At 54.3% G+C, this 22,775-nt stretch overlaps 2 protein-coding genes across 2 annotated transcripts; both read right to left on the bottom strand.

The window, feature by feature from the left end:
• Nucleotides 1-3,721: 3,721 nt before the first annotated feature.
• Nucleotides 3,722-11,958, bottom strand: ENO2 (enolase 2). Its single transcript, XM_027541183.1, has 12 exons — nucleotides 11,772-11,958; nucleotides 10,538-10,637; nucleotides 9,905-10,000; nucleotides 9,718-9,776; nucleotides 9,353-9,422; nucleotides 8,757-8,890; nucleotides 8,310-8,532; nucleotides 7,251-7,448; nucleotides 5,459-5,660; nucleotides 5,098-5,206; nucleotides 4,879-4,937; nucleotides 3,722-4,571 (listed from the first exon to the last, which is right to left on the bottom strand). The coding sequence occupies exons 2-12, from the start codon at nucleotides 10,620-10,622 to the stop codon at nucleotides 4,502-4,504; spliced, it is 1,305 nt and encodes a 434-aa protein (XP_027396984.1). The 5' UTR covers nucleotides 10,623-10,637; nucleotides 11,772-11,958; the 3' UTR covers nucleotides 3,722-4,501.
• A 258-nt stretch (nucleotides 11,959-12,216) lies between these two features.
• On the bottom strand, nucleotides 12,217-19,746 carry LRRC23 (leucine rich repeat containing 23). The gene is made up of 8 exons (XM_027541184.1): nucleotides 19,533-19,746; nucleotides 18,869-19,041; nucleotides 18,675-18,784; nucleotides 17,971-18,224; nucleotides 17,024-17,154; nucleotides 15,354-15,490; nucleotides 13,088-13,385; nucleotides 12,217-12,536 (listed from the first exon to the last, which is right to left on the bottom strand). The coding sequence occupies exons 2-7, from the start codon at nucleotides 18,989-18,991 to the stop codon at nucleotides 13,112-13,114; spliced, it is 1,029 nt and encodes a 342-aa protein (XP_027396985.1). The 5' UTR covers nucleotides 18,992-19,041; nucleotides 19,533-19,746; the 3' UTR covers nucleotides 12,217-12,536; nucleotides 13,088-13,111.
• Between the last annotated feature and the right edge of the window lie 3,029 nt (nucleotides 19,747-22,775).

Genomic DNA, 22,775 nt, shown 5'->3' with positions numbered 1-22,775 from the left:
GGGGAAGAAATCGACAAGATGGAGACATATACGAGAGGATGGGTTTCTGAAAGAGTGAAGAGTCTGTGGGTGATGGGTGTTGGGGAAAGAACAGAGAACATAAGAATTTGGGGGAGTGACAAGTCTAGAAATGTCCTGTGGAGAAAGAAGGAAAACTACAGCCTTAAGAAAGGATGAAGGAGGTGGGGCTAGATGCAGATTCCAAGGGGCACTGGGTTCTGGGTGGGAGAGGAAGGTGGGAGACTGGGATGGCCGGATTCGGGGGTGCGGAGCGGGTTCTGAAAGAGCTGGGGAGAGTTTCTTGGGCAAGACAAGGGCGATAGAAGGAGGGGAGGAAGTAAAGACGATTAGGAGGAAATTTAAAAGAGCAGTCTAGGCCTTTGGTGGCCCTAAGAGGGAAAGTCCGTGAGGAGGACAAGCTGGTGGACATGGGAAGGGAAAGCAGGAGAAGGCAACGGTAGGAATGAGTAGGACAAGCTGGCAGAGGGAAGACGTTCATTTATGGAAGTGGGACACCCTCCCCAGGCCCGATGGCTGGCGGTAGCTCCATTTTCCATCTCAAATCTGTCCGAAGTCATCACTCACGGTACTTGGGGGTGGGGGGGTCGGGTGGGGACTAGGCTCCGTGTGGAGACAACCTCAAGTGCCTGATTATTCTAATGTGGAGACCATTCCAACACAGACTCTCTCCAGGGAGCCTCTGCCCCTGACAGTCCCCAGCCACTCCCAGTCTTCAGCCAGGAGGCTAGCACCCCCGGTCCACACACACCCCCCAGGGTCTCCTGGGCTCTCTCCCTGCCCCAGGCCAAGCAGCATCATCTCTCAGGACAAAGGACACCAAGACGCTGGGTGATTTTTGGCAGCAGAGATTGGGAAGGCCAGAGAATGGGAGGGAGGCAGGCTGGGAACCGGGAAGAGCTGGAGCTGGAGTCAGGATTGGGAGCCCTCGCTAGCACTCCAGATTTGGGGCGGGGATGGGGTAGTTGTGCCAGCGGGCTGGCTTGAGGCTGAGGGTGGGCCCTGAAGGTGGGATCCCCACCACCACCCAGCCTCCAGAGAAGGAAGGAGACTGGTTATGGAGCAACTGGTAGATTTTGCCTCCTATTTCCCCAGGCCCAGCTCAGCCAAGCTCTAGGAATACCCAGAAGTGCTAAATAGATTCTGTGCACCCGGAGCCTGAGCAGGAAGCCTTCCCTGGCCTAGGAATGAATTCCCACTCTTCAGACTCTAGAATCAGCTGGCACTCACTCTATTACCCCAGGCCCACCTTATCCCTCAGGGTTTTCTAGACAACTCCACCCCGCCCACCCACTGCCCACTGCACCCTAGGAGGACCCCAGCTCCTTCTCCCCACCCCCAACTTTGCTCGAAGACTCCTCCTCTCCCCGAGGTCCCCCCCTCCCCATTGCTTTTCCTCTCTCTCTGCACTACCCAGCTCAGTCCCCCACTGGGCCCTGGCCCAGGCTCTTCCCAACTCCCTTCCAGGCTAAGCCGTTCTGCTTCCTTTTTTAACCACTAAGGGATCGGCTAGGATGGTGACATGTTGTTGTTGCGTCCCTAAGTCGTGTCTGATTCTGCTACACCATGGACTGTAGCCCTCCATGTTCCTCTGTCCGTGGGATTCTCCAGGCAAGAATACTGGAGTGGGTTGCCATTTCCTTCTCCAGGGGATATTCCCAACCCAGGGATGGAACCTGTGTCTCCTCCTGCATTGCAGGCAGATTCTTTACCACTGACCTGGATGGTGATATATCTGAGCCTAAAAGAAAAGGAGAGTGAAAAGAGAAGCCAGGGCCTCTCCCCTCCAGATCCTCCCCGACCTGAGGACTGGATTCAGTTCAGCTTCAGGGAGCATCACACACACCCCACCATCATTGGTCACCCCAGCTCCCCCTCTCTGGCCCCATCTCCCCACAATCCACCAGTTTCCAGGCAACGGCACATAAGGAAAGTGGAGAGAGGGGCCTGGGAGGCCCAGGGAGGGGGAGATGTAACCCAATCCACCCCAGTACCTGAGGGGTTTTGGTGGGGAGAGGGGGGGCCGCTGAGAAGGTGACAGATCAAGGTAAGAGGGCAGAGCTTGGGAAACATGGCTCCAGCCAGGAGTCAGCCTAGGAGTTACTGAAGAAAGGTGCATACAATGGGCCCCAGAGTAAAGCGTGGGGTGCCCCAAGGGAAACAGAAAGGGGTACCAGGGGACATGGGAGCAGGGAAAGCTGAGATGCCCCCGCTGGAACGAAGAGGCACAGAGGTTGGGGCAAGAAACCCTTTGGCTGAAAAGGGCTGAGTTGTCAGCGATACGGGAAAGAAAACAGAGAAAAGGGTCTTGCCCATACAGAGGTGGAATCCTCTTCCAGTCCCGGAGCTGGGCAGAATGGCAGAGGGGGCCCAGGACCAGAACTCAGAGTAGAAACCGAGTGGGAGGCCCACAGAGGGAGCAGCGTTGCAGTTCCTCCCACCCTCGCTTTGGCTCCGGTGCTGTCGGCCTCCTGCAGAGCCCTGGCTCCCTCTAGTGGCCGCAGCTCCCCACCACTCGGGCCAGGTAGCCGAGCCTTAGACGGTGGCTCAGTGGTAAAAAAAAAAAAAAAAAAAATCTGCCGGCCAATGCAGGAGATGTGGGTTCAATCCCTGGGTTGGGCAGATCCCCTGCAGGAGGGCATGGCAACTCATTCCAGTATTCTTGCCTACAAAATCCCATGGACAGAGGAGCCTGGCAGGCTACAGTCCGTGGGGTTACTGATTCAGACACCACTTAGGCACCAAATAACAACAAAGAGGGGGCTCATCCTCCCCCTGCCCCCAGGTAGTTCCTGCGTTCCTGTCTCAGAGCTGGGGCTTTGCTGGAGCCAGAGTGTGATAGTGGGTCTCCAGTCACACACTGGCCCCCTGCTCGCAGGCTCACCCAGCCAGGGGCCTGTTGATCACCCCAGGTCCTGAATTTCCAGTTTACTGGAAGTTACCTGTCCTCAGGCTTCTGCAGCTTGCAGGGGGCGCTGCCCAGACAGTGCTGGCCCATCCCAGGAGCTCCAGGACTCAATCTGGGAGAGGCCTTATACACTGGAGGAGCTCCCGTCCCCAGCTCCATCACCTCTCAGGTCAAGGGCCTTGGTGAATCTGCAGACACTTTGGATCCCATTCTCCAAAAATGTGCACACACACAATGTTTGATATTTTTAGGAATTCTTGGACCCCAGCCTAAAAATCCTAATTCCCCCCTGGGGAGGGGAGGGGGGAAGGCAGGCCAACAAGCTCCCACCTAGCCAGGGAAGTATAGGCAGTGCCATCCTCCTGACCTTATTTGCTGGATTGCTTCCTCTTTCTGTGCCCTCTCCAGCTTTTTTTTTTCTTTTTGGCTGTGCTGAGTCTTCATTGCTGCTCGGGCTTTTGGGGGGGCTACTCTCTACTTGCGGTGTGTGGGCTTCCCTTGTTGCGGAGCACAGGCTCTAGGTAGGCATGTGAGCTTCAGGAGTTGCGGTTCCCGGGCTCTAGAGCACAGTCTCGGTAGTTGTGGTGCACTGGGCTTAGTTGCTCTGTGGCATGTGCCATCTTCCTGGATCAAGGATCAAACCCGTGTCTCCTTCATTGGCAGGTGGATTCTTTACCACTGAGCCACCAGGGAAGCCCAGCTCTCAGCTTTGCTATCCAGTTTTACCACTTCTAGGAGCTCCATGTTCTCTCCCTCTTTCTCTCTTACTAGAGTAAGACTCCTCAGACACAGGAATGCACGGTGACTCAGACTTTAATGGAAGTGTTCATTTCAGCACCACAGAGGTGCTGGCAGCTGTGAAACATGGCACGGGGGCAGCTGGAGGAAGAACGGGGAAGCTAGGGCTGGGGGGAGAGGGACAGGGGACAAGTCCCCAGGTGCACAGCCCCACCTCTGGCCCAGGAGCCGTCGCTGAGGCCCCTTTCTGCTACCCTTCCAGTTCCAGCAGGACCCCCACTCCAGGCCATCTCAGAACCTACAGTCACGTGAAATACAGACACGTGGTTCCCCCTCCAGTCAGGCCAGTTTTCTGGCACCGGAGTTATGGCGAAGTGATTCATTAACAAGATGAATGAAAAATAAATAAACGAATAAATAATACAGTGGAGCCTTAGACCTGGCCTGAGCAGGCAGCCAGCCCTCCCCAGCACTCACACTCAGCACTGCCCAGTTCCTGCTTCATAAGCAGCCTGGAAACGTGGACTCAGCGCAAAGCACACACAACACACGGCCCCTCTACACACCTCGACAACCAACCCAGACGCTCCACACAGACCCCAGTGAGTCTTCTGTGAATCCCCTTACGGTCCTCAGTCCATGGCCAGTTTTCAAGGAGAGAGAAGAGGAAGGAGGGAGAGGCGGAGAGCGCGGAACCCAGAGGGTGGGAGCGCGGAGACAGCAAGGCTGGACCAGCCAAGGCGCAGCACAGAGGGTCAGCCGAGCAGGACCGGAAAGAAGAGGATCCAGGAAGAGGACGGAGTGAGGGGGTTCCAGATCTCCAGGCAGGGAGGGGGCTCACAGCACACTGGGGTTGCGGAAGTTATGTCCCGCAAAGCGAGCTTCATCCCCTAGTTCTTCTTCAATTCTGAGAGAGGCGAGTCAGAAAGGAAACAGTCAGCGAAGCAGAAGGACCCTGCTTCTCTTCCCAGGAGTCCCCCTGCCACATCCTCCAAGCCCCTCGCACTACCTGCTCCTGGGGCCTGGCCTGAGTGAGGGCATTCCCTGGCTTCCCATGGGCCGTCAATCAGGCCATCTGTAAACCCATCATTCAAAACCAAATACTTTCTGGATGTCTACTGTCCTCCAGGCCCTGGGCACTGGAGACAAAACGGTGGCCAAACATAGCTTGTGACTCTCTGAGCCCTGGGTTTCCATTCCCTGGACTCCCTTACCTCATGAGCTGGTTGTACTTAGCCAGACGCTCAGAACGGCATGGGGCACCAGTCTTGATCTGAAATATCCCAAAAGATAAACAGCTCAGCAGCCACCTTCACCCCATGAAGGAGAGCTCACACTCCTTCGAAATTGCCATGATGCCCACAAACACCCGGAAGGAGAGCAACCTGAGCCTAGAACCCCCCCAACTGCACAAAGGGCTCCCTGGCGCTCACCTGGCCTGTGCACAGCCCCACCACCAGGTCAGCGATGAACGTGTCCTCAGTCTCTCCGGAGCGGTGACTCACCATGACCCCCCAGCCGTTCTCCTGGGCCAGCCTGCACCTGCATTCGGTGCAGCAGCAGTGAAGCCCAGCCCACACGCTCTCCCCAGCCCTGACATTGGTCAAGAAACATCTGGAGGGAAGCTGTCCGGGGTGGGGGTGGAGAGAATCAGGGGGCATGGAGGGAGGAGAACCAGGAGAGCCTCAGGGCTCCCTGCCTCCTCCTGCACTTGTGGGCAAGGCTGGGGTGGGGTGCTGGCAGGACACATCCTGCAGAAACGGGTTGAGGGGGGGAGGGCCCAGAGGCACTCACGCTTGGATGGCTTCGGTGACTGAACCGATCTGGTTGACCTTCAGCAGCAGACAGTTGCAGGCCTTCTCCTCCACCGCCCGCTCAATTCGCTTGGGGTTGGTCACTGTCAGGTCATCACCCACAATCTGGATCCCCACATTGGCTGTGAACTTGGACCAGGCCGCCCAATCGTCCTGGTCAAAGGGGTCCTCAATGGAGACCACTGTTGGGAGAACAGTGAGGGGGCTCCGTCAGGTGGGAACGCCCCCGCTTAGAGTCCCTGCATGGACAGATTGGATTCCCTGGCCAACTCAGCCTCCTCCCCTCTGAAATAAGCCTCCCCTGACCCATTCTTTTTCTTTAATATTTTTTATAATTAAATTTATTTATTTTTAAGTGAAGGATAGCTCAAACAGTGAAGAATCTGCCTGCAGTGCAGGAGACCTGGGCTCCATCCCTGGGTCGTAAAGATCCCCTGGAGAAGGAAATGGCACCCACTCCAGTATTCTTGCCTGGAGAATTCCATGGACAGAGGAGCCTGGCGGGCTGCAGTTCATGGGATCACAAAGAGTTCGACACGACTGAAGGACTAATACACACTGCTCTACAATATCTAGTTGGTTTCTGCCAAACATCAACATGAATCAGCCATAGGTATACCTATGTCCCCTCCCTCTTGAACCTCTCTCCCACCTTCCTCCCCATCCCACCCCTTAGTATTTTATTTATATTTATTTTTTATTTGGCTGTGCCTGGTCTTGGTTGGGCCCCCTGCATTGGGAGCACCTCGTCTTAGCCACTGGATCACTAGGGAAGTTCCCCCTGACTCATTCTTATCTTGATTTTTTCACAAAACCTTTCAAAAAAAACAAGGGTTCAGAAACTTTCTCACAACCTTTCTTTGCATTTTCCTGTTTTCTACCAGGAGCCCTTCCTCATGGCTATTCGAAACCTTTCATTCTGCAGTTTATGCCTACTTTCTCTTGCTATGTCTCAGGAAATGGAAACCAACTGCTTCCATTCCAGGGATAAGAGTCACTGGCAGACCTGGGGAGGGTGCTTCAGCTCCTCTTCACCCATACAACAGTCCAGCCCTGTTCAGCATCAGTTTTGTTTTGTTTTCTTTTTTTTTGCTGAGCTGGTGACTTGTGGGATCTTAGTTCCTAAACCAGGGGTTGAACCTGTGCCCTCGGTAGTGAAAGCACAGAGCCCTAACCACTGAACCACCAGGGAATTCCCCAGCATCCGGTTTTATCAACTGAACATCCTGAACTGTGCTCGTTCCAGTCACCCTCTCACCGTGCCTGTGCTGTGCTGTGCTTAGTTGCTCAGTAGTATCCGACTCTTTGTGACCCCATGGACTGCAGCCCCCAGGTTCCTCTGTCCCTGGAATTCTCCATGCAAGAATACTAGGGTGGGTTGCCATGTTCTCCTCCAGGGGATCTTCCCAACCCAGGGATCGGACCCAGGTCTCCGGCATTGCAGGCAGATTCTTTCCTGACTGAGCCACCAGGGAAGCCTTACTGTGCCCAGGTCCTTCCAAACCCGCCCCATGACCCCAGCAGCTTCAGAGATTGTGACTTTAATCAGGATTCAAAGCAGATGGAACAGATTCATCATGGTTTCCTGCCCATTCACAGGACATCCAAAGCCCAGCCTCTGCAGGAGACCCCTTCACGCCATCCCTGGTTCTCAGGCTCTTCTCAGGACATCTCTACCAAGCACCTGGGTCAGCACTCATCAGGTCCAGAGTTGCCCCCAACACACCCCTGCCTGCCCCCTACCCTCCCCCGGCCACAGCCCTTGGTCTCACCAGGATAGTCCCTGACAAAGTCCTGGTAGAGGGCCCCCAGCTGGTCCCCGGTGATGTATCGGGAAGGATCAGCAGGAGACTTGAAATCCAAGTCATATTTGCCATCGCGGTAAAACTCCGAGGCGGCAACATCCATGCCAATGACGATCTTCTCTGTGTAGCCAGCCTTGTCAATGGCTTCCTTCACCAGTTCCAAGGCTGGGGATGGAATACAGCAAGGTCATCAGCAGGAAGGGTGGCCAAGGAGGAATGAGAGGAAGAAAGAAATTCAGAGCAGAGGTGGAGGGCTGTTGCTGGGGAGAGTTCTGCTTAAGGTTGTTTTGGGGTTATTCCCAGGACTGCGATGAGCAGGCCACCTTCTAGGAAGGCAGGGGAATGGAATTCTGTTAATAACAGTTTGTTTTCTTTTTTAATAGCTATCATTTATTGAGGGCTAACTTTGTCACCTCAGCGCTTTACACCTATGATCTAACTTAATCCTCACAATGATGCTAAGAGGTAGATGCTGTTGTTATTCTTGTTTTACAGATAAGAAAGACAAGCACAGAGACTGTTCAGAGAGCAAGATCACCAGAAGTAACTCTTCAAGTCAAGGTTCACATCCAGGCAATTTGGCCCCCAAAAGTTAACTCTCAGCCACGACCTGCCTGTATAGTTTCTCTTCACTCTAAGGTTTCTGCCAGGGCAGGGAAAAAATTAGGGATCCTAGAGGCCTAAGAGGTTGGGGTGGAGATGGGATAGATTTGGAGTTCGGGGTATCTCATCAAACTAGAATCCATGGTGAGAATGGATCCCACAGGTCACCTGGACCACCTCCCAAAATCCTCTAGGGCTCCCATGGGAACTTGCAGATACTGACACATCTGGCTGGGCAGGTAAAGGTGATCCTCTTAGGCCTGCACATGAATTTGTTAGGCCCTCTGTTACCCACTCCAAGGACTGGGACCTTGTAACTCAAGGACCCTCACGCGGTCTCCTGGGGACCCAGTGAAGCATGTGGCCCTTCCTGATGTCCTGGAATGGAGCAAGACGGAGCTGGGAGTAGGGTCTTGGTCTCACCCTCACTGTTCTCCAGGATGTTGGGGGCAAAGCCACCTTCATCCCCCACGTTGGTGGCGTCCTTGCCATACTTGTCCTTGATGACGCCCTTGAGTGTGTGGTAGACCTCTGCCCCAAGTCGCATGGCATCCCGGAAGCTCTCGGCCCCCACTGGGAGGATCATGAATTCCTGCATGGCCAGCTTGTTCCCAGCATGAGAGCCACCATTGATCACGTTGAAGGCCTGGGAGCCACAGGAGGACAGAAAAAGTCACAAAGCTCTTCCCTCTCCACCCCCAGGAGTGTAAACCCAAGAGCCCAAACTTCCCCCAGCTTCCAGACTCAGAACCCTCCATCCCGTGGTCCCTGTCCTCTCCCTACAGCTGCCCCAATCACTCTCCTCCCATCAGTCCTCCCAAGGCTTCATGCTTCCTCCTCACCCACCCCTGGGAGAGGCACGGTGCTCACCGGCACAGGCAGGATGAGGTCTGAGTTCCCGGCCAGCTGGGCAATATGTCGGTAGAGGGGCAGTTCCCGCTCGGCAGCCCCTGCCTTACACACAGCCAGGGACACACCCAGGATGGCATTGGCCCCAAACTTGGCTGGGAGATTATAGAGGAAGGCACTGATCAAACATGTCCCCTTCCCCTTCCAGCCCTCAATTTTTTTTTTAATAGCTAGCATTTATTGAAGGCTAACTATGTCACCTAAGCACTTTACACATGTGATCTCATATACTCCCCAAAGGAGCCATAAAGGAGACCCCCGCCCCAGTCCAGTAACACCTCATCCATCCTATCCTGCAAGTAGCAGGGGGCGGGGTATGATCAGAAAGGGCAGCGAGCTGCATTTCTTGTAACCATCCCTGAGACCAGACTTTCTGCCACCAACTCCCCCCTCCTTATGCTGCAGAGTTCTCCCTTCTGTCTCATGTCACTCCCTCCCACTGGAGGAGGCTACGAGAAGGGCTAGTCCTCGGGCTGTCCTTCCTTCCTTCACTTCTCAGTCTGTTCCACGCCCCCCTCCGCCCCCGCCAAACCCACTCTCTCCCAGCCCCTGCTTACACTTGTTCTCAGTCCCATCCAAGTCCAACATCAGGTTGTCCAGCTTCTCTTGTTCTACCACAGACAGACCCTGTGAGCAGAGGCCCCATCACCAGGAGCCAGGATGGAGGCTGGACCCTAAGACACCTAATATAGGCACCCCTCCCCCATCCACACACAGGCTCACATCCACCAGGGTTCCCCCAGGTTCCTGTGATAGCGGCCTGTCTGGATTAGGGGACTCAAGCCCCCATGGGAGCGGGGCCCCCTTCCCTCAGTAACCATAACTCCCCAGAGGTGGCCCTTTCTCCCTCTTCATCCCCTTCCCCTAATCCAGGGCTCCCTCCAGGATCCAGTCCCCACCCCCAGCAAAGAGCAGGCCTCACTGAGCTGATGAGGACTGGGGCAATGGTGGTGTTGATGTGGTCCACGGCCTTCAGGACACCTAGGGAGAGGCGGAGAGGTCAGGCCAGGAGGGACCAGGTAGAGGAAGGCATGCAGGAAGAGGGCTGGGGATGGGCATGAGGCCCCCAGCAGAGAGACAGGGAGCCCAGAAAAGACAAAGGGACTCACCTTTGCCCAAGTAACGCTGTTTGTCCCCATCCCTTAGCTCCAGGGCCTCGTAGATACCGGTGGAGGCTCCACTGGGCACGGCAGCCCGGAAAAGACCTGGGAGGGGAATGCCGCAGAAAGAGAATGGAGAGAGAGGACAGCACAGGGACCTGGGATTCCTTCAGCTTTGCAGCTCTGCACTCCTGTGGTACATCCAGCTTGCTCCCCACACTGCTCCTTAACACACACACATACACACACACGGAGGCAGATACACAAGCGGTGGCCTCCTCATCCACCCAGTTGAGGTCCCACACACACAAGGAGGATACCAGAGAAATGGAGCTTTGCAGGCGGCACACACGGTGTACACACAAAGAGCACACACACACGGTGCACACACACAGCACACATGGTACACACACACAGAGCACACACACACACACAGAGCATACACATATGGTGCACACACACACAGAGCACACACAATAAACCAGCACACAGAAACTGGCTTATCTCGGCTCCCCTGGACAAGGAAGGTCTGCTCCCAGACTCTAGGCTCCTGAGCCTGGCCCAGCAGGGCACCCCCACTGGGAATCCTCCAATCCCAGGCCCGTACACCCAGCTCTGGGGCTGTGGGAAGGTGCCCATTACCTTTGGCAGTGTGGAGATCCACCTCCACCGTGGGATTCCCACGGGAGTCCAGGATTTCCCGGGCCCAAATCTTCTCTATGGACATGATGGCTAGGATCTCCTTGGGTGGCAGGGAAGGAAGGAGAAAGATAAGAGGCTTAGAGGGGTGGAGCCTGAGATCAGTGGGAGGGGCCAGAGGCTGGGAAGCTGGGAGCGACAGGAAAGAGGTTACTGCAGTGGGTGGGGAGGAGTTGGGTGCAGTCGCCGGCGGTAGAAGGGATCCCCCCGCCCGTAGGGAGAGGAGAAGGTCAATGCAGTGAGGAAGGGGAGGTCACTGCAGTGGGGGGCGGGGTATGATCAAACGACGAGATGGGAGGACACCGCAGGGAGGAGGGGAGAGGCGCGGCAGTGGCTCCCTTGCCCCCTCAGCAGTTCGGCCGCCGGCTGGAGGGGTGCCCCCAGCTCTCCTCGCGGCGGTACGGCCGCCAGGCTTGCATTTCTCCTTTGGCATCAAGAAGAGCACGGGTCGTCTGGGCAGCGTGGGGGGGGCCTCTCCTCCAGAGCCCCCATCCCACCCAAGCTAACACCCCAGCCCCCACTCCGAGGTCCCAATCTCCCTCCAAACGTGTGTCCCGCCTGTTCCCGAGAGATGTAGACGAGTCCGGGGCGAGGGTCCTCCGTCTCTGGGGTTGCCGTGGGCAGGGAGAAGGAGGGGAGACCGTGCGGAGGGGCAAAGCTGGGCTGGTCCTCCCTCGGGCCCTGGACAGACTCTCGGCTCCAACCCCCCTTCCCCGTGCGGAGGAGAGCGGCGCTGTAACGGGCGATGAGAGGGCGATGCAGGGGAGGAGGGGCCGTGGGGGTCTCGAGGAAGTCTGGGGATGCTGAGAAAGGGTGAGGGAAGACATCTCCCCGATGCGCGTCTAGGGATGTGCCAGGGGAGAAACGCACAGTCCCAGGAGACCCCGAACGCTTATCTTCCACGGAACCGGAGGGGCAGAGGGACACAGGGAGGGGGCTGCGAGGGTGGAGAAAGGCGCAGTGAGACACACGCAGGTGCGGAGAGGCCTGGCGCCCGCATGACTAGGGGGCGACGGCCTGAAACCGAGAGGAGCCGCCCGGGGAGGACGGGACAGGAGGCGCCGGGGAGGCGCGGGTGGCGGAGCAGGTGCGCAGAGCGGCTGGGCGAGGGATGCGCGAGGCCCGGGAAGAGAGGCGGGGGCGCGGCGGCGAGGGGAGGGGGCCGGAGGGGCTTCACCTCGGGGCTGCGGACCCAGCCGGTGGCGGTGGCGGCGGGCCTGGCAGTGGTGGCGGCGGCGGCGCAGAGAGAGCGGGAGTGGCGGCGACGGCTGCGGCTCCCGGGCGGCGGGCGGCGGGCGGGCGGGGGGAGGCGCCGATAGGGCCGGGCGGGCGCATGTGACCCGGAGCCCCCGATGAGTCAGGAGCCGCCGGCGGAGGCGCACGCAGGAGCGCGGATGGGGGCCCGATGGGATGGGGCGCCGATGGGATGGGGCGGGGAGGGCTAGAGGAGAGCGACGTGGGAGGGGCTGGGGACCACCCAGGACCTGGCCCCCCACCGCCCACGCGCGCTCAGACCTACACCCAGTACCCCCTGTAAAGTAACAGTCAGCTTCACGCCACTGATCAGCCAGGAAAGCCCACAAAGGACTCAAGTGTCTCAAAAACCGAATTAGACACCAAAGTATCCCAATGTCTCTTTATTGGAAAAGCGAACTGTTCCTCACACCCAGGCTGCCGCCTCCACAGCTCCTCCGCAGATTCTTCACGCAGCACCCGGGGCCCATCGAGGCCTGGCTCCCTCCAGACCTGCCCCCCGGGGCTGCTTGCCGCCTAGTCACCGCTGCCCAGATGCCTGTGAGGAGCCTGGGCGGTACGCTGTGATGAATTCCCAGGTCTGGGACAAAAGTGGGCATCTTCTGTCTCCAGATGAGGGTGGGTGTAAGTGTGGGGCGCCCCCTGACTGGGGTCTTCTCAGTTTTGGGGGCCAGCGTCCCTCGATCACCTGTTGGAAGAAGGTAGAAGCCGAGCCTCTGGCCACCCGCACCCCCCCACGCCCCCCACCTGCACACCCCGCCTCTGCCCCACTGAAGTGCCAGCTGCCACCCTTCCCTGGGCTCACAGCCTCTGTCTCTTTCCACCTCCTTCTGCCCTCCTATCCGCCTTCTGCCCCTGTCCTGTCATTTTTAGCCTCGGCTCTTTAGTGCAGGATTTTCCTCTCCCACCTTCTTCCCTAGGCCCAGTCCTCAGATGCTGCCTCCAACCCACCCCACCAAAGCCCCTGACCCAGCCTTTCCGTCAGGTGTGGTTGCCCAGCCACACCCTCATCTCTGCCTGCTGCCCCATTCTCGGGGCTTACTCCTCAGGCTTTCTGATATATCACCTCTGCCTCTCTCAGCTCCTCCCAGGCCCTTCTGGTTCTTTCTCCTCCCCGTGAGACACCCATGACTCCTAACCCAGGTCTCCCCAAGTCTTCTTGCCTCTGCCTTCCCCAGCCAACTCCTCCCTACAACAGCTCCTCAGCCGGTTTTCCTGCCTCCCCACCCCCTTCCTTACTGTCTTTGGAGGCCAGGGGAACTGCTAGGTGGATGACTGGTCCAGTTCTGACTCAGGCTCGACCTCAGCCTCCTGCTCCTGCTCCTCCTTCATCCTCTGCCGGATCTCATCGGCCTCAGCCCGCTCCTCCTCCTCATAGAATTCCTTGTCCAGGCGCTCCAGATGAGCAATCTGCACCAGGGCTTCCTGGCGGTAGTCGTTCTCATCGGTGCATGGGTTGTCCAGCAGCACCAAGGCTCGCAGCCTGGGTAGGTCCCGCAGCTTGGCGAGCTCCCCCAGGTCGGCCACCATGTTGCCCCTGCCGGTGCAGGCAGGAGGGGTTCACCAAGGAACGTGGGTGTCAGAGGCCAGCTGCCAGGCCTGGGGCCTCGCGGGGGAATCTCCCACGGGACTCTGGTTCCTCTAGAAACATGGCCTCCGTGGACTGGCTGGATTTGCCGCAGACAGAGGTGCTAGGCAACCCTGCTCCAGTCTGTTCCGCCCTGGGGAACCCTCAGTGCCACGGTCTATTCTGTAATGTCTCGTGTGTCTCCTTCTGGAACAGCAAAGCTAGGTCTCAACCCTGTCTTGTAGCTGGGGACGAGGGAGGAATCTCCCTTGCAAGGATAGGCTTCCGTCTAATCAGAGAGGGTAGACGATGGGACCAGAACCAGCGGAGAAGAAACTGGGCTCTAAGCTCATGGAGACGGTGCTGTCTGGGTGCTCCCACAGGAAGAAGCCCAAAGAATAAGCTTCCCCCCAAAGCGCCTCATTGTACTGTGCATGCATACATGCTCAGTGGCTTCAGCTATTCACCTCTCAGTGGTCCACCATCCCTGTTTCAGCTACAGACATTTTCACGATCACCCTGAGGGGTAGGTCTTAACCTCAGCTTCATTTTATAGGAAACTCAAGTGTGTGTTAGTCACTCAGTCGTGTCTGACTCTTTGCGACCCCATAAACTATAGCCCACCAGTCTCCTCTATCCATGGGATTTCCCACCAAGAATACTGGAGTGGATTGCCGTGCCCTTCTCCAGGGGATCTTCCTGACCCAGTATCGAACCTGTGCAGATTCTTTACCACTGAGCCAATGGGGAAGCCCCCATTGTATGGTACTCTGTTTATGTTCATGCTCTTGGCTCACAGTTTTGTGAGATCAGGCTTAAATGTTTCAGCCCTGTCTCAAGGGAGGGGCTGAACCATGCACGGTGCTTCTCGTGTGGAGTGTAACATGCCCTGTGTGCTGGACTGTCCTTGTTTTCAGGTCTCTGGCCCCAGAGGCACCTTCCAGTCACTGAGACAAACCCTCCGTCCTACACTTACTTCCAAATACCCCTAGTTAATAGCCACTGAGGAAGGTCCATTATCCCTATCTATATCATTAACTGCAGAAGGAAATGGCAACCCACTTCAGTATTCTTGCCTGGGAAATCCCATGGACGGAGGAGCCTGGAAAACCATAGTCCATGGGGTCTCAGCTAAACCAGCTTAGCATGCATACCATTGACAGGCAAACAATACGCCCTCCATTGTACCAAGATGGCACAGGTGGCACAGACCAAGATGGCAGAGCTAATTCCAGGAGTCAGGGCAGGACTCTGGGCTTCAAGGTACATCCACCACTCCTTACTCAGAGACTCTCTTTCCACTGCCATCCTCGAAGAGGATTTGGCCTTGGTGACTAAGCAGGCAATTTCCTTACATCTTTGCTTAAAGATTACACACATAAAATCCCCCATCAGACAGGAGCTGCTGCAGTAAAGTCTGGCCTGATCCTCAGTGCCTTTCCATCTATTCTTTTTTTTTTTTTTCCATCTATTCTTTTAATGACTCCCCTTGCCTCAAATCTGAGCACACCTTGTGTTTGAAATCAGTATGGGGCCATCCCTTACAGGGGAGACTCAGGAAAAGAGAGGCTGGAAATCGGAAGGGGAATTGGGGCCCAGGAGATGGAGAAGAGCAGTAGAAACTTATATGGGATGGAGCTAGACTGTGAGTCCCTTGAGAACAGGAACCATCTCTGATTCCTTCAGACGGTTCCCAGCACAGCACAAGGCCTGGCACATAGCACCTTCTCAGTATGTGAGTGGAATGAATAGGATTCAGGAGTCTCGGGCTACAAAGGTTCCAGTGCTGCATGCAATTAAGACTGATGCGGAAGACAGTCAGGAAAGGAGGGATGAGGATGGAGGATGAGGGGAGAATCTGTGAGAGGACTGGAACTGGGGGACTAGGACCAGAGGACTCCAGGGGTAGGGGCGAAGTGGGCCTGGAGGGATGCATACCTTAGGTTGAGGTACTGCAATGATTTCATTTCCTTGGAGAAACCACTCAGAGTCTCAATCTGGTTGTCTCGAAGATGCAAGGTAGTGAGATTGCTTAGGTTCTCCAAGCCTTCCACCTTCTTCAACATGTTCTGGGCCTAGACCCAGGATACAGTAGATAGATTGGGAAAGGGGGGCAGGGGGGAAAAGGAAGAGAAATCAGAGAGATGTGGCAGGGCTTCCCTGGTAGCTCAGTGGTAAAGAATCTGCCTGCCAGTGCAGGAGACATAGATCAGAGAAGACCCCACATGCTGCAGAACAACTAAGCCCACCTGCCACAGCTACTGAGTCTGTGCTCTAGAGCCTGGGAACCACAACGACTGAGCCCAGGCACCCTAGAGTCTATGCTCCATGACAAGAGAAGCCACCACAATGAGAAGCCCTTGCACCACAATTAGAGAGTAGCTCCTGCTCACCGCAACTGGAGTAAAGCAATGAAGACCCAGCACAGCCAATAATGAATTATATGTGTGTGTGTGCGTGCACGCGCACATGCCAGTCACTCAGTTGTGTCTAACTCTTTGAGACCCCATGGACTGTAGCCCACCTGGCTCCTCTGTTCATGAGATTCTCCAGGCAAGAATACTGGAGTGGGTTGCCATGCCCTTCTCCAGGGGATCTTCCCAGCCAGGGATCAAACCCAGGTTTCCCGCATTGCAGGCAGATTCTTTACTTAGATTTGCAAAACAGCAAATCTAAGAGGTAGAGAGGGTGAGAAAGGGGAGTGGAGGTGAGTAGAGTTCCATGTAGATAGTAAAGAATCCAGGAGAAGCTTTCAACCAACAGAAAGGTTAGCAGTAAACCCTACTATCCAGCCCACCACAGCCACCTCTGATGAAGAAAATGCTTCAACCCACCCCCACTACCTCCCAGCCCAAGAGCCTCACTGCTCCACCAAGGAGACATGGCTTCAGCAGCATTTTGGAATGAAGAAGCTCAAGGGCTTAAAAGACTAGACACAGGACCTTCCCTGGTGGTCCAGTGGTTAAGACTTCCAGCACAGGAAACATGGGTTCGAGCCCAGTTTGGGGAATTAAGATCCACATGCCATGTGGCCCAGCCCCCGCCCCCAAAATTAAAAGACTAGACACCTAAGTGGCCTCCTTAGCCTGATGCCTGTACCTCAGTTATGCACATGGTGTCCCAACCTGTATCAAAGCAAACTGTCTCTATGTCATCCACACGTTGTGTACTATTAGCCCTGTTAATTGGTGAACACCTTGTCTATTTGGATTTTGCATCCTCACAGCATTGGGCACCAAGCAAATGCTCGGTGTTTGGAAATAATGCCAATTATCATAAGGATGATGAAGTTAGTAGGTGAGTCCACTAGAAGCCAGGCTTCCCTGGTGACTCAGTGGTAAAGAATCCACCTGCAGTGCAGAAGAGGGTTTGATCCCTGGGTCGGGAAGGAGGATATATCTCCTGGAGGAGGATATGGCAACCCACTCCAGTATTCTTACCTGGAAAATCCCATGGACAGAGGAGCCTGGCGGACTCCTCTGTCTATAGAACTGCAAGAGTCAGACACAACTTGGTGACTAAACCACCACCTTCTAGAAGCTGGTATCCTGGCCCCCAGGACAGTGCCCCCTTTCCAGCACCCACCACCCTGTGACCCAGGGCGCTACCAGGAAGAGGTTCTTCAGCTTAGGGAGGTTGATTCCCAGGGTGCTATTCAGCTGGTTCCCCCGAAGCTCCAGCGTGTGCAGGCTGATCAGTTTTTGGGGATCCAAACCTGTCACCATGTGGATGCGGTTCCCTGAGGAGAAGGAGGGTGTGAAGGGTTCAGAGGGCCACCCCGAGTTTTCAGCAATAGAGCCTCTGCATCATCTTCTCTAATGCCAGGTGGATACGAGGAGGGCCAGCTCCAGATGTAACACCCACAGGGCCTTGGGGCGATGGTCTGGTGGCCCAAGGGCCTGAGGGATGTGCCCACCTAAGTCTTTGAGGCATGAATGAGGGGTGCCCCACAATCCATACAGCTAACTCCCTCTCCTCCTTCAAGTCTTCACTCAGGTGTCAACTTCCCAATGACATTTGTCCTAGCCAACTTGTTTGAAATCTCCACCTCCCCCCACCCATTTCCTTTACCCTGATCTATTTTTTCCATTGTACTTTTCCCTTTTTTTGTTGTTCTTTTTTAACGCTTATCTCCTTTTAACACGCTTTATAAAAATTTACTTATTTATTGTGATCGTTGGGACTTCCCTGGTGGTTCAGTGGTTAAGACGCCACACTTCCACTCAGGGGCACTGGTTCAATCCCTACTTGGGGAACTATGATTCTGAATGCTGCATGGTGCAGCCAAAAAATAAATAAAATTAAATATTGTGATCATCGATGATTACCTGCCTTCCCCGACTAGAACGTAAGCTATACAAGAATAGGGAATTTCTTTGTTTTGTTCACTCCTATATCTCCAGCACATAGAACTGTCATTGTGAACTGCCACGGGTGTCTGAATGAGTGAGTGAATAATGTAGGTTGCTATGTCGCATAGCCAAGGTCCATGCTGCCCACTGCTATTGGCCCCAGGCGAGGAAGGAATTGTGGGAGGCCCATCCTAAGGCCCCACCTTTGAGATCCAGGCTGGCCAGACGAGGATGAGAGATGCCCTCTGTGTCAGTGATCTGGTTGTAGGCAAAGCTGGCAATCTGCAGGTAGGGCAGTTCGTTCAGCCGGGCACTCCGAAGCTGGTTGCCATCGGCCTTGAGCCAGAGCAGGTGGGTGAGGTGATTGAGTGGGGACAAGTCTGTCAAGTGGTTTTCAGAAACATCCACGTAGCGCAGATGGATGTAGGAACGCAACAGGTGGATGTCTGTCAGATCCCTAGGAGGTAGCAGAGGCTGGCTCAGGGTTAAGAATCCAGCAAGGGCTGTTAGAGGTGCTAAAGCAGAGGGCAGCGTGAAGATGGCTTAAAGTGGAGAGAAGAGCGACTGACAGATGGGCGAGTCGGGGAGGGGAAGGAGAAGGTAGGTGGGTTCTCAGCCGTAAGCAGGCACCTCGTGTCTGTGAAGGGCTGAGAACCGGCACTCTGGAGGACAAGTGAGGGAGTCCAGCTGGAATCTCCACCCCACCCTATCCCCTTACAGCCTCCAATGCCGCAGGCCAGCTCTGATGCAGGGGGTCACAGTCTCCTGAGAGGTAGACTCTATCCTTCCCTCCTAGCTGGCCCAGGATGACAGAGATCCAAACTCAGCCAAAACACCCAGGATGGAGGGTGAGAAAGGAGACTGGGTCCCACAACGCTGGCCTGCTTTTGGTCCCCCATAAACACACCTGTCTTTAATCTCCAGCTTGACGTAAGCATGAGCCAGTCCATTACCCGTCTTGCAGAGCAGAGAAAGCCCTTCTTTCATCATGTCCTCTGTGAGGGGCGTGGATATCCACTGCAGGAGGAAGTGGACTCAGGCATGCCTTTCCAGCCCAACCCCAGCCCCTAACCCCAGATCCCTCCGCTTCCAAGTTCTCACATCCTCGGACTCCTCTCCCTCCTTCCTGTAGTCCTCCCACTCCTCTGTCTCCTTCTCATCATCTTCCCTTTCCAGATCATCCTGGTCTGTTTCAAAGTCTTCCAGGTCATCTTCATCTGACATTTGTCTTCCCTGCTGAAGGCTCTGGAGTCAGATCAGGCTGGGTCCTTGCCCTGAGAGAGATGATCACGGTGTTAGCCAATGCTCCCTCCTTCACCTCCATTAATGGGTACCCCTTCCATCACCCTATCACCCCCCAGATCTCTTGCCAGCCATGCTTCTTTCCTCATCCCTGTGAACATCGCATTTTGACTCCCAACCTCCACTTTATACTTCCCACCAAGGATCCCTTCCCCTTGGATGCTTTCCCAGACCCCCACGACCTTTTCTGCCCCTCTCAGTGGCTCCAATTCCTCCAGCAGCTAGTTGTCCAGCTTCCTGGGCTCCCCTTTCGCCAGTTCTTCCCACTTCTGCCTGAAGCCACCTTCTTCTCCAGAATCCCCTACCGACATCTCATCTTCCCTCCCTTTCCATCCCTGACCCCTGCTCCAGTCCTTTCTTCTAACTCTTCCATCCCACGTTTCCCTGTCCCTTCCTGGACACCAGCCGGTCACGCAGGCTCCAACCCTCCCACTCAATCCTCTTTGGCAGAAGGGACACAGACCCTGGTTCTGCTCAACCAGAAGCTGTCGTGGAGAGGTCTGGCTCCGAGAGAGAAGAGCTGTCTGGTAGAGGACAAGGGAGAAGGAGGCGTTGTATACTGCTGTTATGGCAACGGGGGACCGGGCACTAGGCTCCCGCAGCTGGCAGCCGTTGAGAGGACCTGCGAACTGAAAATCCGCCGAGAAGCCTGTGGGCCAGTGGTTGCCTGGTGACGAGCCCCGGTTCCCAGTCCTAGGAACCCGGATGGGGCGCGGTAATTGGCCCAGGGCTAAAAAGCCAGTGGGCGTGACTTAGTACACTGAGGGGAGGGGCAGAGGGCGGGGCTAGCCAGTAAGTCACCTGAGACCTTAAGGAACGAGACTACCTCTATGCAGGAGTATTGTGAATTCAAAAGCAACTCATTCCCTGAAGCAAAAGGTGGACAAATACCAAGAGCTAGAAATACCCAATGCCAAAGAATGCTCAAACTACCGCACAATTGCACTCGTCTCACATGCTAGTAAAGTAATGCTCAAAATTCTCCAAGCAAGGCTTCAGCAATACGTGAACCGTGAACTTCCTGATGTTCCAGCTGGTTTTAGAAAAGGCAGAGGAACCAGAGATCAAATTGCCAACATCCACTGGATCATGGAAAAAGCAAGAGAGTTCCAGAAAAACATCTATTTCTGCTTTCTTGACTATGCCAAAGCCTTTGACTGTGTGGATCACAATAAACTGTGGAAAATTCTGAAAGAGGTGGGAATACCAGACCACCTGACCTGCCTCTTGAGAAATCTGTATGCAGGTCAGGAAGCAACAGTTAGAACTGGACGTGGAAAAAAAAAAAAAGAACTGGACGTGGAACAATAGATTGGAGTACATCAAGGCTGTATATTATCACCCTGCTTATTTAACTTATATGCAGAGTACATCATGAGAAACGCTGGGCTGGAAGAAACACAAGCTGGAATCAAGATTGCCAGGAGAAATGTCAATAACCTCAGATATGCAGATGACACCACCCTTATGGCAGAAAGTGAAGAGGAACTAAAAAGCCTCTTGATGAAAGTGAAAGTGGAGAGTGAAAAAGTTGGCTTAAAGCTCAACATTCAGAAAACGAAGATCATGGCATCCAGTCCCATCACTTCATGGAAAATAGATGGGGAAACAGTGGAAACAGTGTCAGACTTTATTTTTCTGGGCTCCAAAATCACTACAGATGGTGACTGCAGCCATGAAATTAAAAGACGCTTACTCCTTGGAAGGAAAGTTATGACCAACCTAAATAGCATATTCAAAAGCAGAGACATTACTTTGCCAACAAAGGTCCGTCTAGTCAAGGCTATGGTTTTTCCTGTGGTCATGTATGGATGTGAGAGTTGGACTGTGAAGAAAGCTGAGCACCGAAGAATTGATGCTTTTGAACTGTGGTGTTGGAGAAGACTCTTGAGAGTCCCTTGGACTGCAAGGAGATCCAACCAGTCCATTCTGAAGGAGATCAGCCCCGGGATTTCTTTAGAGGGAATGATGCTGAAGCTGAAACTCCAGTACTTTGGCCACCTCATGCCAAGAGTTGACTTGTTGGAAAGGACTCTGATGCTGGGAGGGATTGGGGGCAGGAGGAGAAGGGGACGACAGAGGATGAGATGGCTGGATGGCATCACTCACTCGATGGACATGAGTCTGAGTGAACTCCGGGAGTTGGTGATGGACAGGGAGGCCTGGCGTGCTGCAATTCATGGGGTCTCGAAGAGTCAGACACGACTGAGCGACTGAACTGAACTGACTGAGAAATACCAAGGTCTGGTTCCCCCACCTTCTCATAGGTCCCACCTATTGATTATTTTCAAGTAGACTTTTAGCAGATGGCTTCATGGAATGGAAGGTTCCCAGGCCCAATGTTATTTTAAGCTCTGTGTTGGAGTCTTGACAAATCTGCAATTTACTAGCAATTTACCAGCAATTTACCTAAGACTCCACTTTCCCATCTGTAAAATAGGCTTACGGGTACCAACTGATAGAGATGGAGTAAGAGTATGACTTATGCTGAAGCGCTCTATGGATTGCTGAATCCAGCGTGGGGCCATTCTATCCTCATCATTTGATGCAAACCTTTTGTGTGATATGAAGGGAGAAAATCCAACAGGAGCCTAGGATAATAATCCTCATCCAACACAGTCATATAAATAATAATCGTGAGATTTCCCTGATGGTTCAGTGGTTAAGACTCTGCACTTCAACGGCAAGGGGCACAGGTTTGATACCTGGTTCGGAAACTAAGATCATTAACATCATCATCATCATCGACAAGAACCAATACAGCCACACCCAGGCACTCAAGCCTGTGTGACTTGAAGGAGATTGCAAAGAGAGGTTGAGATGCAACAAATATTTCTGGAGCGCTTGTGCCATACATCACGAGAGATGCCTTTGCAAGTGCTACTGAATCTCCACCCCAGTCCTGTGAGATAGCTACTTGGGAGAAGAGGAAACTAAGGCTAAGGGAGATTAATATTTATGACACAATTCCTACCTAGGGGGAGGGGGGATGTTATCAATCCTGTAGAATCTGATGTGGATACGGCAAGGTCACAAGGTAAGATGCCATGTGATTGTTATCTTACAGACTATAGAACAGGAAAAGCGTCTGATGGAGATTGTGGTGAGTTGAAAATCAGGAAATATCACCTCCTGCCCTGGCCTGTTCACTTAGTATCATGGTACTCCTTGTTGTTGTTGTACAACTCTTTGCGACCCCGTGTACTGCAGCACGCCAGGCCTCCCTGTCCCTCACCATCTCCCAGAGTTTGCCCATGTTAATGTTCATGGCATCAGTGATGCCATCCAGTCATTTCATCCTCTGATTCCCTCTTCTCCTGCCCTCCATTGTTCCCAGCATCAGGGACTTTTCCAATGAGTCATCTGTGCACATCCTATGACCAAAATACTGGAGCTTCAGCTTCAGCATCAGTCCTCCCAGTGAGTATTAAGGGTTGATCTCCCTTAAGATTGACTGGTTGATCTCCCTGCTGTCCAAGGGACTTTCAAGAGTCTTCTCCAGCACCACAGTTTGAAGGCATCAATTCTTTGGCATTCTTCCTTCTTTATGGTCCAGCTCTTAAAACTGTACATGACCACTGGGAAGACCATAGCCTTGACTACTTGGACCTTTGTTGGCAGAGTAATGTGTCTGCTTTTCAACATACTGTCTAGGTTTGTCATTGCTTTCCTGCCAAGAAGCAATCATCTGATTTCATGGCTGCAG

The sequence above is a fragment of the Bos indicus x Bos taurus genome, chromosome 5 (assembly GCF_003369695.1).
Source record: "Bos indicus x Bos taurus breed Angus x Brahman F1 hybrid chromosome 5, Bos_hybrid_MaternalHap_v2.0, whole genome shotgun sequence".
NCBI lineage: Eukaryota > Metazoa > Chordata > Mammalia > Artiodactyla > Bovidae > Bos > Bos indicus x Bos taurus.
This window is presented reverse-complemented; position numbering and strand designations above follow the sequence as displayed.

Bases quoted from the DNA above. Each gene is read 5' to 3' on its own strand.
- ENO2 (XM_027541183.1), bottom strand. From the start codon at position 10,622: ATGTCCATAGAGAAGATTTGGGCCCGGGAAATCCTGGACTCCCGTGGG. The intron at 10,001-10,537 runs GTAATGGGCACC...TTCCCCTCCCAG, and splicing joins GGATCTCCACACTGCCAAAG to GTCTTTTCCGGGCTGCCGTG. The intron at 5,661-7,250 runs GTGAGACCAAGG...TTCTCCCAACAG, and splicing joins CTTTGTCAGGGACTATCCTG to TGGTCTCCATTGAGGACCCC.
- LRRC23 (XM_027541184.1), bottom strand. From the start codon at position 18,991: ATGTCAGATGAAGATGACCTGGAAGACTTTGAAACAGACCAGGATGAT. The intron at 18,785-18,868 runs GTGAGAACTTGG...TTCCTCCTGCAG, and splicing joins AGGGAGAGGAGTCCGAGGAT to TGGATATCCACGCCCCTCAC. The intron at 15,491-17,023 runs GTAGCGCCCTGG...TCCTGGGTCTAG, and splicing joins AGCTGAAGAACCTCTTCCTG to GCCCAGAACATGTTGAAGAA.